The following is a 13,465-nucleotide window of genomic DNA, read 5'->3' on the forward strand; positions in this document are numbered from 1 at the left end:
TTTGAGGGAAATTCGGCAAATCCATGGCAGAGAAACCCACTGAGGGGTCTCAAATAAAGAGGAAACAGTGTTCAGCTTGGAAGGTCTCTGAGCTGAAAATAAAGACTGGGGGGATGTGAGGCACAAGTGTCATTGAGGCTCGTCCTCTGCCTAATCCCCAGCCGTTAAACACTTGTCTAGAATTTCTTCATCTTAATAATAAGAGGAATCACAAACTGTGAGGTTTGATATTCCTTTGCCGTGTAGATCCTGGCTGGGGGTGTTCTTTCCCTACGTTCAGTCTAATCCTTTTTAAAATCCTGTTAAGTCCTATGCTTCAGTGATATCCTTTGGCAATGAGTTTTGCAAGTAAAGTGCTCGCTGTGCATTAGTCAGAAAGGTTTATTGCTTTATAGTAGCTTGCTGATGCTGAACTGCTATATATAGTTTGTCAGCAATTAACAGGACACTTGCAAGGTTATTTAAGTAATGTTTTTTTCTTATGCCACAACTCGCTGAATTTTCTGTTTGTATGAAAACACTTGAAAGACAACCAATTACTGCAAGAAGAAAGAAAAACAGAGAACGAGCCCTGCTCAGAGCAGCTCTTTTGACAGGGCTATCTTTTAGAAATGGGATTTTAATCAGGGACCTTTGATTAAAATAGTACCTTTGATTGCTCAGGTCCTGGGCACACCCCTGTGGGCTGGATGCATGCGTGGCAAGCCCAGCCTTGAACCTTGGGGCTGGCAGAGAGGTGGATCTCACCAGGATCAGAGACAGAATTTGTACTCAGGGGGTCCCAGATGATGTCTCCCACAGGGATCTGCTGCAATAGCTGCCCGGCTGCCCCTGCGGTGGGAGCACTGGGGTCCTGGCCATGTGTGTGTGCAGGGCTGGCCCCGGGTGAAAACCAGGCTTGGACCCAGCTCTGCTGTGTGGGGGTGCCCCCCTCACCACAATGAGACAGCCCCCCTGTTGCCTTCACACCTGCCCTTTGAAGGAAAGTGTTGTCCCATGTGAGCGTGGGGGGACGGGGTTTTGGGACCAGCCCAGGGGTGGGGGCGATAGGTTTGATGGGCTGGGTCCAGGTGTGGGATGAGCACACACAGCCCCCTCTGGAACAGGGCTTCAGCACCCAGAAATTGGACCCCCCCACACTTCAGCCACGTCCTCTGAGACTTTGCGAGTGCTCTCTGGTGTGGCAAAGCTCATCACAACGGGGAGGCTGTGAGGGCTCAATCCAAAACATCCAGAAAAGGCTGAAAGGAGCAGGGCACACTCCCATGCTCTTTGGAAAGGGCTGGACTGCACCCAGGTGGAGGTGTTTTAATGACTGTTTTGGATCCCTGGGAGCCAGCCTCCTCCCACTCAGCCCAAGGTAATTCACCTCCTCCACCGGTGCTGGTGGAGTTGTTGACTGGTGGAGAGCGGCTGGTAGAACAGGTTCTCCGCAGGGAGTTGTCTCCGAAACCCTGGGAGACCTGGATGGCTGGAGCCCCGAGCGCGGGTCTCCACTCCAGCCCTGGCACAGCAGGCAGCGGGGAGGGATTTGCTTTTGCGTGGCACTCCTGGGCAGGGCGTCTTTCCCTCGGCGCCGCTAGTAGACAAATTACAGCCTTGCCTCTGTCAAGGTAGATAAGAAACCATGTGATGCAGCGTGGTGGTAAACGGGCTGCGGGCAGGGTAAAGGTGCACCGGGAAATAACCTTGCAGGGAGTTCCTCCCTCCTCGGGAAGCCGAGTCTCCGGGCAGTGCTGATCCCCGCGGCTCCGGTAGCACCTTGGCCTTGATGTCTCCGCAAGTTTTGGGGGCTCTCTGAAACTCTGGGAAAGCAGAAATGTCTTCTGGCAGAAGGAACTGGTCTGATCTCTCCAGGTAGGTGTCATAGTTTAATGCTTAACCCTTTCTGCCAGCGGGAGGGACGGGGCAAGGGGGGGCTGCTGGCACTGCAAGTCCCGGCCGATGGGTGGGCGTTGGGGAGGATGGAGAGAGGGGGTTGCTGCTTGTAGAGATGCTGCCAATCCCGTTGAGTGCTTGGCATTGCTGGAGTCTCTCCTGGGTGGGCAAGATCAGAGGCAGATTTGTTTCTGCTGCCTGGGGAAGGTGAGCGCTGCATAGGAAAATGGCTCTGGAAACACATCCTTGCCCCATGTTGGATATATTTTTGGTCTGGTTTGCCTTTCTTTGGGGTAGGCTCTGACTGGCTTGCCCCAGAGCCTGCTGTGGGGTTTTTTTCACTGGCTCCATGTCCGTACAGCCCCTGGGTGCCCGTCCCAGCCCCGCTGTGCGGAGGTTGCAGCCTCAGCCCATCCGGCGCTGAGCAAGCCCTGATTCATCGGCAGTTGGGAACGATCCCCACAGCCCCGCGGCAATGGACACTCCGCTCACTCCTTCCTAAAAAGTGATTTTGGCTCCGATGGGAGCAGGGGCAGGTGAGGCTCCCGGGCACCGCAGGGTGAGTCAGGGGCTCACCCAAAGCCTGGGTGATGTGGGGATGGCTCCTGACCTCCCGCAGAGCCCGGGGCAAGCACCGCCGACCTCAGCGACTCAAACGCAGCCGTGCTCTCCCACAAAACGGAGCCGAAATCCTAATTTGAGTGGATGTGATGGCTCTGAGACTTAATTACAAACCCCAGTACTTAGGGTAGGGCACCCATCATGGCCAGCCCGGGAATGGGAATGAAGAGAGACCCTGTTGCTCGGAGGCCGCCGGCTCACACTCTGCCTCCATCGGGGGTGGGATGGATCCAGAGAGCATCCCAACCCCATCCAGCTCCTCCTCCTCGCAGCCATGGACCTGCCCGAGCGCAAGCCCAGCGGGGTCCTGCACCCAGGCTGTTTCACAACTCAGGAAGGCAGTTTCTCCTCTCTCGTGAGATGAGACAGCATTCACTGGAACAGCAAATGTCAGATATCTCAGCACTAATGATTAACAGGGCAGGAGAGGACAAGGCGGGGGAGACTCACCAATCTTTTTTTATTCATCTCTTTGAGGTTAAAAAAGGCAAGACAGTGAAAAAAAAATTCTTCTTTGAAAAGAGGAGGGAAAGATTGGCAAAGCAAATCCATAGCCTAATGGGTGGATTACTTAATTACAAATAACGAGAAGCTGCATGTTGACAACGCCAGGTTATGTGCTGCCTCTGCAGGAGCCAAGCAAATTCAAGGCAGGAAAATCTCATTTTCATTTTGAAGGAGCCCGTGCATGCAAAAACAAAGCAGTAACTGGCTCTCACGTGACTTTAAACTGGCATTCGTGCTCTGTGCTGTCACTGCTTGAGGGACAGGAGGGAAGAGCAGAGGCACCTGCGTGCGAACGTCCCCACGCACGTGCTCACCTTGCGGGGTGGGAATGCGTGTGCAGTGATTGCTGCACCAGGAAATCACCCTGTGCCCTGCAAATAAAGCCGTGCTGCCTTCCCAGGGCAGCAGAGCTGTGCACAAATATTTACAGGGTCAGGCCCGTTGGGGCGAGCATGGCCGCGAGGAGCTGAACAGGGAGATGGCCCCCAGTGGGTGACAGCAAGCTGGGGATGCTCATGGGCTCCCTGGGACAAGTCCCAGCCTTATCCGTCCCCGTCTCACCTAATGCCATGGCACTGGGGACCACCAGACCCCCCCCATCAGTGGGTCACATTGCTGTTAATTTTTCACTCTGAGGGTGGTGAGAGCCTGGCCCAGGTTGCCCAGAGAAGCTGTGGCTGCTCCATCCCTGGAGGGGTTCAAGGCCATGTTGGATGGGGCTTGGAGCAACCTGGTGTGGTGGGAGGTGTCCCTGCCCAGGGCAGGGGGGTGGAACAAGGTGATCCTGAAGATCTCTTCCAACCCAAACCATTCCATGACTCCATGATTCTGATGAGGTGTGAAGGCTAGTTGGGGCAATGGGGATGGAGGCAGAAGGGGGGAAGGCCAGCACACCCCCTGTCATTGCCCTGTCCCCAGGACCCGTCCTCCCTGTGCTCTCCGTTCTGCTCTGCTGACCCTTCCATGCTCCCCCACCTCCCTGGACCAGGAAGAACAGAAGCTGCAAATACTTGCAGGGGGTAATGTGGTTTAATTTATGACCCAGCTTTCATTACACAGTAACTCGTAAACCACGCTGAGAGTCACCGTGCCCGCAACGAATTTAGTGATACCGCAGGCCCAGACCTGCTCTGACTTTCACGTTCTTAAAAGTCAAATTCAAAGTAAGCCCTGAGTCTGGAGAGGAGCAGGGTGCTGGCTGCTGAGCTGGGATGCTGCGATGGGACAGATCCCCTGCAGGGAGGTCTCTGGACCATAGTGTGCTGTTAGGGGTGCTGGGAGCTCCCCTGGGACCCCCGCATGTGTTTAGAGCTGTAGGTGAATGAACACTGTTGTGGAAAGCTCAATCCAGCCAATAAAAATATTTTCCAACACAGTTCATGAACCGGACAGGGGTGGGCAGGTTTCGCAAGGAGGAAGGAAAGGATAGCTGGAAAACTTTCTATTCAGGGTGATATTTTGCCAAAAAAACCCAAACAAAACCAACCCAAAACATTTTGGCTTGTGCAAAATAAAATCTTTAAAGATGACTCTTTAAAGATGGTTGCAAACCATGTCTTTTGATACAACCTGTGTACAATCACACATTGATTGTACGCAATTCCCAGTCCCAACCACATGCAGGGAGTAAGAGGAGCTCCTGCCGTCCCTGTTTCCAGGCAGAGTCTGTCAGCAGCCACCTTCAGCCTCTGAAGCTTTTGCATCTGAGGCTTTTTGCTCAATAAAAATTAAAATGCCATCACCACAGCTCACGTTGGGGCTAAAATCTTCTGCCACTAGTGGTTACCCTTCCAGTTTATGTGGTTGAGATCTATGTGGTGGCTCTAGGGTCCTGCTCTTGCTGGGTTAGAGGTTAAATATCCTTGCCCAGGAAGGTTTGCTTAATGTAGGGATACTTTTTAAATGAGTGCTCCCTCCAACAGAAGAAATTAGCAGTTGTAAGTCAAGTGTTTGTGTTGGGAAACGCCTGCATGAGCTGGGTGGAACGAGAGCGATTTGCGACACCTGGCTTGCGTTGGCGTCCCTCTCCCCCAGCCCCACGCAATGGCTGGGGAAGGCAACCTCCTTCAGCCCCTCAGCCCTCTCCTGAGGGTGTCTCAGGCTCCTTCCTTGTCTGGCATCAGGGCTGCAAGCTGCCCGTGCTGGACACAGCCTCACCATGTTCCTGATGTTTCATCCCAAACAGCCTGGCCAGGCAGAGGACCCTTGAGGATGAGGAAGAGCAAGAAAGAGAGCGCCGGCGAAGGCACCGGAGCCTGCTGTCCTCCACATCCACGGATGAAGAACCTCTTAGTCCTATGAAAGACACCAGCCCAGCTTCCAGCAGGTGTGTGGGGTCCTGCTAGTCCATGACTAGAACTCCTAGTCATGATGCTGATGGTGGCAGCTTGCTGTCTTGTTTTTCAACCCTGAGCCAAAGCTGCTGCAGTCAGTGGGAGTTTCTTCTGGATGAGAATGTGAAGAGCAGGGGTCCAACAGGCCTTGAGGCAGAAGGATGGGCTTCATAGGAGGAGTACAAGATGAGAGTCATATCTTTGGTAGACTCAGCCATGGGCCTCAACATGTCCCATGGCACAGGGAGCTGGTGTTCCAGGGTGAGGGCTGGTGGGTGCTAGTGGGATCTTAAGCAGGTAAGAACCCATCTCTGCAGGGCAGGTGAGCTGAGCATGCAGAGCCTGGCTGGATGTCCTCCTCCTCACCTTGCAGTGATGTTTTATGACATTTGCTGAAGTGGGGAGGTGATCCAAGGGCTTTCCAATGGTGGTCCCAAAGTCCCTTGCTGCAGGGAGCTGCAATTTGAAGGTGCCCTGAGATCAGGCTGCCCTTACACAACTTGACCCACTCTCCAAGTTGATCCTGGAAATGTCCAATATTTAGGTGGAGTTTGTCCACGCTGAGACTCATGCTCTAGAGGTTTCTTGCTGTGTCTCAGACAGGATGGAGTTAAGATGCTTGGGTTGCGTATGGGTTGAAAAAGCCTGGACATAACTAATATTAACAAGCTGGATAGGTCAAGTCCCCCTTCCCTGGTCATGTCATGGTTGTAATTCAGGAGGAGGGCAAATATTGTCCCATCTTCTTCCCAAGCTCTGGAGACTGTGAAGAGTCCAAAGAAGAGTCATAAATGTCTCATCCAGAGCAGCAGCAGACCCAGCACACTGCTCTGAGCCCACAGCTCCTTGGCACAGGACTTGGTGGATGCTGATGTCCTGGGATGAGGCTGTAGAAATGCTTAATTTCTGCCACCAAAAAAAAAAGGAAAAAAAAAGCTGTTTAATTCAAATTTGTCCTCTGAGAGCCAAGGTGGGGTGACAGGGATGAGTGTGGCTGCAAGTCCTGCTCTGTGGGGATGACTCCAGGGTTTTGGTGGGATTTTTACGCCCCACACAGAGCCTTTCACCTGAGTTAACATCACCTGCAGCATAAACCCCAGCCCTCTGGCCCCCAAGTGCTGAAGTTTGCCCTTATTTTGTCTCTGTCTATAGACCTCCATCCCTGGTGAAGCCGGTGTCTCCAGTGGATGGGGAGGAGCGTAAGCTCTCGGAGGTGTTGAAGACACAAGAAGGGAGACGGACAAGGTCCCCGATGGCTGTCTCTGCAAAGCTGAGGCAGGAGAAGGAGCAGCAGGATCCAGGGGTGGGAGTGAGCCACACGGAGACAGGGACGCAGCCACGCACGGGGCAGGACCAGGCTGGAGAACGGGGTCAGGATGTGGCCAAGGGCAGAGGGGACCCACCAGGAGACCAGCACCCGGAGCCCACCTCGGAGAGGAAGGCGGTGGTGAGGGGACGGCTCCAGGACAAAGAGGGACAAGGTGTGGGCACGCCTCAGGGGGAGCAGAAGAAGGAGGTGGGGGAGCCGCAGAAGCGGGCATCGCCTGAGCTGGGGGGCTGCCGGCTCCGCGAAGTGAGGATCCTGACCAGACAGGGAAGCCGTAGCATGGAGGAGAAGACAGCCTCAGTGGTGACCTCATCTCTGGACCAGCAGGTGAGCAGGAACGGACAGGGCACCAGTCCTTGGAGTGCGAGGTTCTGGGTGCTGGGAGGAAGACAGAAAGGGAGAGCCCAAAAGTACCAGGAGGGCAATGGGACCCATGGGCTTTTGGGGAAGGTTTTTCTGAGAGTTGCAAAGCAAGAGGTGGTGGACCCCTGTCCCTCCATGCATGTCCTTTCCCTCCCTTGCATGTACTACTCTGATCACCTCCGGAAAACTCCTTCTGATTGCCATCATGATTTCACCGATGAGGTAGTTGGGGCTTTGCATATCCAAATGAGACAGCCAAGGATTAGAGGATTTAGATCTCAGATTCCCACCTCCAAACCGGTTCACATCCTGGCTGCTCTGCTCCCGCTCCTCAGCCTTCTCTGCAGACTCTGTAGGCATGCATCAGATGTCTGCTTTTTCCTCAGCAACCATCCAGGAATCCCCCAAAGGAGGTAATACAGCTGTCTCCCACCCAAGATGAACCTGCAGAAAAGTCAGATACTTCTCCAACTCCTGTCATCTACAGCAGTTCCATCAAACGAGCCAGCCCAAGAACTGTCTCCTTTCGGGTAAGAGCTAAAGCAAGTGGGAGAAAGACCCCCATTTACACAGCAGAGGATGGGGGGAAGGAAGGGTTCCTTTGGCCTCCAGGTTACGTTGGCAGAGCCTGCTCCCAAAAGTGTATTCAAAATCTACACTTGATCAGGGCATTGCAGTTCTGCCTCTGTCTTTCTTCCATTCTCTCCATGCCTGAACGAAGGCCTGTGGTGATGAACACACCCATGTTCATACTCTTTGTGCTGGTGTGAAAACTTGTGGGAAGTGATGAGAAAACATTTTCCTCAGATGTTCCAAGGAGCCACAGGAATGACCACCCGTCCTCCAATGGAGCACATCCTCTCCTGTCTGAGAGCACAGAATAAAAATCCACCCTCCTTCTTGTCCCTTGTTACAGCCCTGAGAATACCATCAATTCTAGCCCCTCCAAAAAGATCTCTGGAATAAAGTGCTGGAGAGGCTGGGAAAACCAAGAGCTGTTGAGAACCTCCCTGCTGTGAATCAGGGCTGGCTAAGCTTAATTGACTTTCATGGTGCTTTATTGGGAATAAACCTGTTAGCACTATGAAGTGTTTTTAGTATGGAGAGCTTTGAGATATGAGATAAGCTCTCGTGGGTGTGGGTGAAAATGAATGTTGCTTGAAAATAGTCTGAGAGGGTTTCTCCTGCGTTTGATAACCAGAAATGACTGTAGTGTCTCCTCTCCTTGTGTCTTCCAGATGATCTCAAGAAAACAGAACGAAGAAAGCCAAAGCCCTCTTACAAGGAGGTCAGCACCTCTCTTCATGTTGTTTTGGTCTTGCTGGGCAGGAATTGTCATCGTTTGTTTTCCAAGGGACGAGAAGGAGGTGATGGGACCTGGTACCAGTTAGTGAGTGCTCTGGCACAGATCTGCTGAACATTGGTCCTTGGGGTGCCTGGCTGGCTGGGCAGCAATGCTTAGCAGAGAACAGGACAATGTCCAATGTACAGCTTGCATCTGTACAAGATCCCCTGAGGTAGTCCCTGCTGCCTTGGGGTTGATGTAGTGCCTCATCAGTGTTTGTGTTTGCACAGGAGTGGTGAAGTGTGGAGCGGTGCAGCACCACAACAGAGTCCCATCCTTGGAGATATCAAAACCCACTATACAGGTCCATGAGGAACCTGATCCAGCTTTTTGTGGCCAGATTAAGTGGTCATTCACATGTCCATGGCAAGGTTTGGACAGGTGGCTTAAAAACTCTTGAGGACCCAAGGGCTGAGGTCTGAATGCAGAGAGTTGATAGGATACCCTCTCCCCTCTCTGCATGCAGGGTAGGGGAGTGGGCTTTACAGGCACCTGGGCTTGCACTTATGGATACTATAGGGAAACTCATGCTGATACCTGTGAAGATGCAGTTCAGACATGGCAGTGGCGAAGACAGGGAAAACTGAGGAGCTCAGAGCTATTTTACAATGTACAATGGCCCTTGTAAAATGAAGAGACACAGAGAGCTCAGTCACCAGCAGGGAATGAGCTGCCTTGGTTCACTTGGCAGACGGATGCAGGACATGTGCCTGGGTTGGACAGGGTCTTCTCCTACCAAGTGGAGTCCCCCAAGACCATGGGCTGAGTCCCAGGAGATCTTGAGGGGTCTGTGTTCAACTCTCTCCCTTCTTCTTCACCAGCGCGAGTCTGAGGATCCCAGGAAGCAGCACCACCATTGGGGAGAAGCTGGAAAAGTACAACTCAGCTGTGCAGGTACCTAAAAACCTTGGCATAGCTGGGCTGATGTGGGAGGTATGTGTGGGGACAAGGAGCGGGTGGCCTGGATCTCAATGGGGAAGGCAGGAGAGACTGAGCTGCACCGTACAACTGGTGTTAATGGGGTTGAAGAATATGTTTCCAGGTAGAAAAGGGATAGGCCTCAGTGTCTTAGGAGCAGGAGGGGATATATGTTGGACCCAACCATGGAGATGCTGCACAGTCCTGCTGCGGGGAGCACTGGGGCAAGCCCATGAGCTGGTGATGGGCAGGGAGGGAGCAGACGCCAACAGGATCAAAGTCCTGAGCCAGAAGGAGGACTTTGGTTTTTACTGCTTGGGTACAGCACGGCCCCCACTGATGCCGTTCTCTCCTCCCAGCGCTCGGAGGTGGTGAAATCATCCCTGACTGTTCAGAAGAGCCTCTTGGTGTCCTCGGAGGGGGTGGCCAGCAAGCGGAACATCTTTGAGGGAGGCTCTCCCAGCAAGGCTGAGCCGCTGGCTGCCAGGAAGGTAAGGGCAGGAGCTGGCCCAAGTGAGGACCTTCCAGCAGGGTCCTGTGCTGGGACAAGCACTGGATTTTTGGACATTCCCTTTGGATACCAACACCCAGCCTGTCAGGCTGCTGCCTGGATGCAATTTGGTGGGAGTTCGGTCCTCGTTGAGCGGTGCCAGGCAGGGCTGAGCTCAGGCACTGGCTGCCACCGAAACTGCTCTGGCGGTGTGTGGGCTCGTGCCGATGTGTTGGTATTTGAGGAGCTGGGATGGAGCCAAGGTGTAGGCTGGTCTCTGCCTGCTGCAGGTTTTCTCAGCCTCCCCATGCCCTGGGGACTGTCCCGGGTTACGTTCCTGCAGTGGGAGAGTTGGTGCTGTAACCCTGGTGTCCCTCTCTATGCAACAGGACAACCTGAAGATCCCGGGATCAGTGACATCCCGCATTAATCTGTGGATCAGCCGAGCTCAGGAGCCTGCCAAGGAGGAAAAGAGCAAGGTACCAGCTTGTGCTGACACCTCAGGCTAGAGCCCTGAGTGGGACATGTCCCAGCATCTGGGGTGGAGGGGACTGAAGTGTTGATGAACCCTTGACTGAAAGAAGCCAAGCTTGAGAGGAGCTTAACTAAGGTCAGAGGTTTGGGTGCTGCAGGGCCATCACAGTGAGATGTTGGGGCTCTATTTGTTGCTGTCCCCTGATCCTGAGCCCAATGTGCCCAAGACAGCTGCTCCCAGCCCTTGGTGGGTTGAGGAGGGAGCAGGCACCAGCTGGATGCATGCCCCAGGGGACGCGGAGGGGGATCTGACCCTGCCACCAGGGAGAGACATCACTGCAGCCTGACCCCACCTCTACCAGTGTCTGGAGGACTAGCTCTGACCTGGAGGCCACTGGGAGATGAGCTGTGTGCTCCGTGCTTCGGCACCAGGCTCTGCAGGTCATGGAGAGCTGTGTGTGGACTGAGAGGTCCTGCTGCATGTGTGGTCTGGAGTGATCTGCATCCCTGTGTGCATCACAGCCCCCAAAAGTAGGGTGTCCTGTAGCTGTGGGGCAAAGTGCCCAGCTAAGGGGACCCACAGGTCAGCACTTTGCCACCGTGGCTGCTCCAGGGACATGGATGCGCGGGAGAGGGACAGGAGACCCTTTGTCTTCAGGGCAGCTGACTGTACTTAGAAAGGAGAGGTTTGGCAAGTCCTGGAGAGGTATCACTGTTACAGCAATAAGGTGTTTTGCCAGTGCCCATAGCATCTGCCTGGGTACAGAACCAGGGGGGCAGCTCCAGCCCAGCCCGGGCAGACAAGCCTGGGCACCCCCCGTGCCGAGCTGCAGAGATTAGCGCTGCCCAGACGTGTCTGTGGGGGAGGCCATGCTGGCTCCGTGTCTGCCAGGAAAGGGTTTGCTCCAGGGGTCACCCTTGGGTAAAGCTTGCAGCTCCTTTATGGTTTTCCTATAGTAATGTCTGCTGCCCTCCATCTCTGTGAGCTGGAGCTGCACTTGGTTTTGAGGGTCTACCAGGTGCAGGTTCTCAAAGCCGGCTGGTTTCACCTGGGATGTGTGCTTCAAGGTTTGGTTAAAGTCAGACCAGGGCAACACTGCACGTGATGCATGGGGAGAACCTTCTTGTGCCACTTACAACCCTTCTGTTTGCAGGACATCAGGAGAATAAACAGCCTACCAAAACGTGATGTGTGGGTAAAGCAACCTGGAGACACCCCTGGAGACATCAAGGTATACATGGAGCTGCTCTGAAAAGTGGTGCACCCTCTGAGGGGGACGAGCTAGGTGCAGAGGTGGGACCTCCCTGCTGGTGGGGTCAACCAGGCTATGGGGTGAGAAGGGTCGTGTGGGCCATTCAGGACTCCCCGTTGGGGGACTGAGCAGGAGGTGGCAACTGGAGGCAGCTGTAGGGGTGAGAAGGGGTCTGGGTTGGGAGAGGAAGGGAAGTGCCATGTGGTGGGATTTAGGGGATGTCTGTCTGCCCCATTCCCTGTTCGAGCCAAAGCAGCTGCCTTTTGGGGGGCTGCAGCCTCAGGCCCGCCCAGCCTCACTGTTTCTCACTTTCTTTTCCAGTCGTAATGGTATCAGTTGCAATAATATCAGATGATCTTGGAAAAACTGTTTTGCTCTGAAGATCAAAGCCCAGCCCCACCCAACCGTCCAGCAGCCCATGGCCACAAGAGTCCCCCGGGCCGTGTGTGGGTCCCAGATCGCCCCTGCTTGTGGGATGGGAAGGAAGAAGGCTGGAAGATTATCCCTGCACCCCAAGTCCTCACTCACTGCCTCTCCAGGAGTGCCCGGGCCTGGACGCTCCTTGCCAATGCTGAGGGCAGACTCTTGCTTCATTTCCCAACAACATTTTGGTGTTTTGCCCCCAGTCTCTGCCTGTGCCCCATAACTGTGCTTGGAAAAGGGATCAGCCTGTACGTCTCTCTTGCAGCTGGATGATGTCAGTGAGACAAGAAGCTGCCTGCACAAGGGAGTTTCAGCTTCCTGTCCATGGACCACATCCATCCTTGCTGCCTGGCTCGTGTGGGGTGAGGTGGGACAGGCAGATGTCACCCCACCTCCCAGGCTGTCACTGCTGGAGGGACCCAACCAAAGGCAAATGGTGTTTACAGTCACAGGTGCACCAGTGTAGCTTGGAGATGTCTCATGGAAGACGGGAGGACCTGATGGCCCTGGTGTTTCCCTCCAGCACGCAGCTGAGCTAGACCCAGAGACTTGGCCTTCTCCATCCTGCCCTTAACATTCCCCGCCACCTACTAGCAGTGACCCCTTTCACTTAGTGATAAGGGAAGGGCTGGCCACGGCCATATTTTTGGGGTTGCATGGAGTTGAGTGCCCTGTGCTGGGCCCCCACTGAAAACCCCATTTCCTTCTCTCTTTTTCTCCCAAGCCCTTCGCCCACGGCTGCACAGACCCCTGGTCCTGCATGCCCCGGGCTGCTGAGCCCACCCAGCAGGGAAGCAGGGTGCTCTCTCGAGGCCAGCTTTAGGGTGCCATGGGCACCCTAAATGATGCTCAAATCCTTGTGCTGGGGCCATTGAATGGGCTGGGGCTGTGCCTTGAGCAACCACTGCGGTGTCCAAATTCGGTGTGCGACTGCTGCTGCCCTGGATCTGCTCTTGCTTCTTGAGCTTTGGAAAGGACTTGGTTTTCTCTGTGCCTTTTTTTTTTTCTAATAAAAGTTGCTCTTTCTAAGATGCTCCTGGTCACCTGCTTTTGGGCTGGGACTGGGAACGGTTTGCTTCTTCTGGCAAGGTGGAGAATGTCAAAAAAGCGAGATAAATGTGTCCTGGGGAGGAGAGATAAGAGCAGTCTAAGACTCTTCACAGAATCACAGAATGGTAGGGGTTGGAAGGAGATCATCTTGTCCAACCCCCCCCTGCCAGAGCAGGTCCACCCAGAGCAGGTTGCACAGGAATGTGTCCAGCCGGGTTTGAATGTCTCCAGAGAAGGAGACTCCACCACCTCCCTGGGCAGCCTCTTCCAGGGCTCTGCCACCCTCACAGGAAAGGAGATTTTCCTCAAGCTGAAATGGAATTTCCCATGTCCCAGTTTGTGCCCGTTGCCCCCTGTCCTGTCCCCGGGCACCACTGGGAAGAGTCTGGCCTCATCCTCTTGCTCCCCGCCCTTCAGCTATTGCTCAGCAGTGATGAGATCCCATCTCAGTCTGCTCTTCTACAGCTGAACAGCCCCAGGGCT

The 13,465-nt window shown here is 54.3% G+C and overlaps 1 protein-coding gene across 1 annotated transcript; it reads left to right on the forward strand.

The window, feature by feature from the left end:
• The first annotated feature begins 917 nt into the window (after positions 1–917).
• LAD1 (ladinin 1) lies at positions 918–12,961 on the forward strand. The gene is made up of 10 exons (XM_014946278.1): positions 918–1,857; positions 5,192–5,332; positions 6,492–6,993; positions 7,416–7,559; positions 8,268–8,317; positions 9,196–9,268; positions 9,652–9,783; positions 10,172–10,261; positions 11,411–11,488; positions 11,831–12,961. Exons 1-10 carry the CDS (start codon positions 1,820–1,822, stop codon positions 11,834–11,836), a joined length of 1,254 nt encoding a protein of 417 aa, XP_014801764.1. The 5' UTR covers positions 918–1,819; the 3' UTR covers positions 11,837–12,961.
• Positions 12,962–13,465: the final 504 nt, after the last annotated feature.

The sequence above is a fragment of the Calidris pugnax genome, unplaced genomic scaffold (genome assembly GCF_001431845.1).
Source record: "Calidris pugnax isolate Ruff unplaced genomic scaffold, ASM143184v1 scaffold116, whole genome shotgun sequence".
In the NCBI taxonomy this organism is placed as follows: domain Eukaryota; kingdom Metazoa; phylum Chordata; class Aves; order Charadriiformes; family Scolopacidae; genus Calidris; species Calidris pugnax.

What these genes read in the sequence shown, in the direction of transcription:
- LAD1 (XM_014946278.1), top strand. Translation starts at nt 1,820, where the DNA reads ATGTCTTCTGGCAGAAGGAACTGGTCTGATCTCTCCAG. An exon ending in CAAGAACTGTCTCCTTTCGG is followed by an intron (nt 7,560 to 8,267) that starts GTAAGAGCTAAA and finishes TGTGTCTTCCAG; the next exon opens with ATGATCTCAAGAAAACAGAA. An exon ending in CCAAGGAGGAAAAGAGCAAG is followed by an intron (nt 10,262 to 11,410) that starts GTACCAGCTTGT and finishes TTCTGTTTGCAG; the next exon opens with GACATCAGGAGAATAAACAG.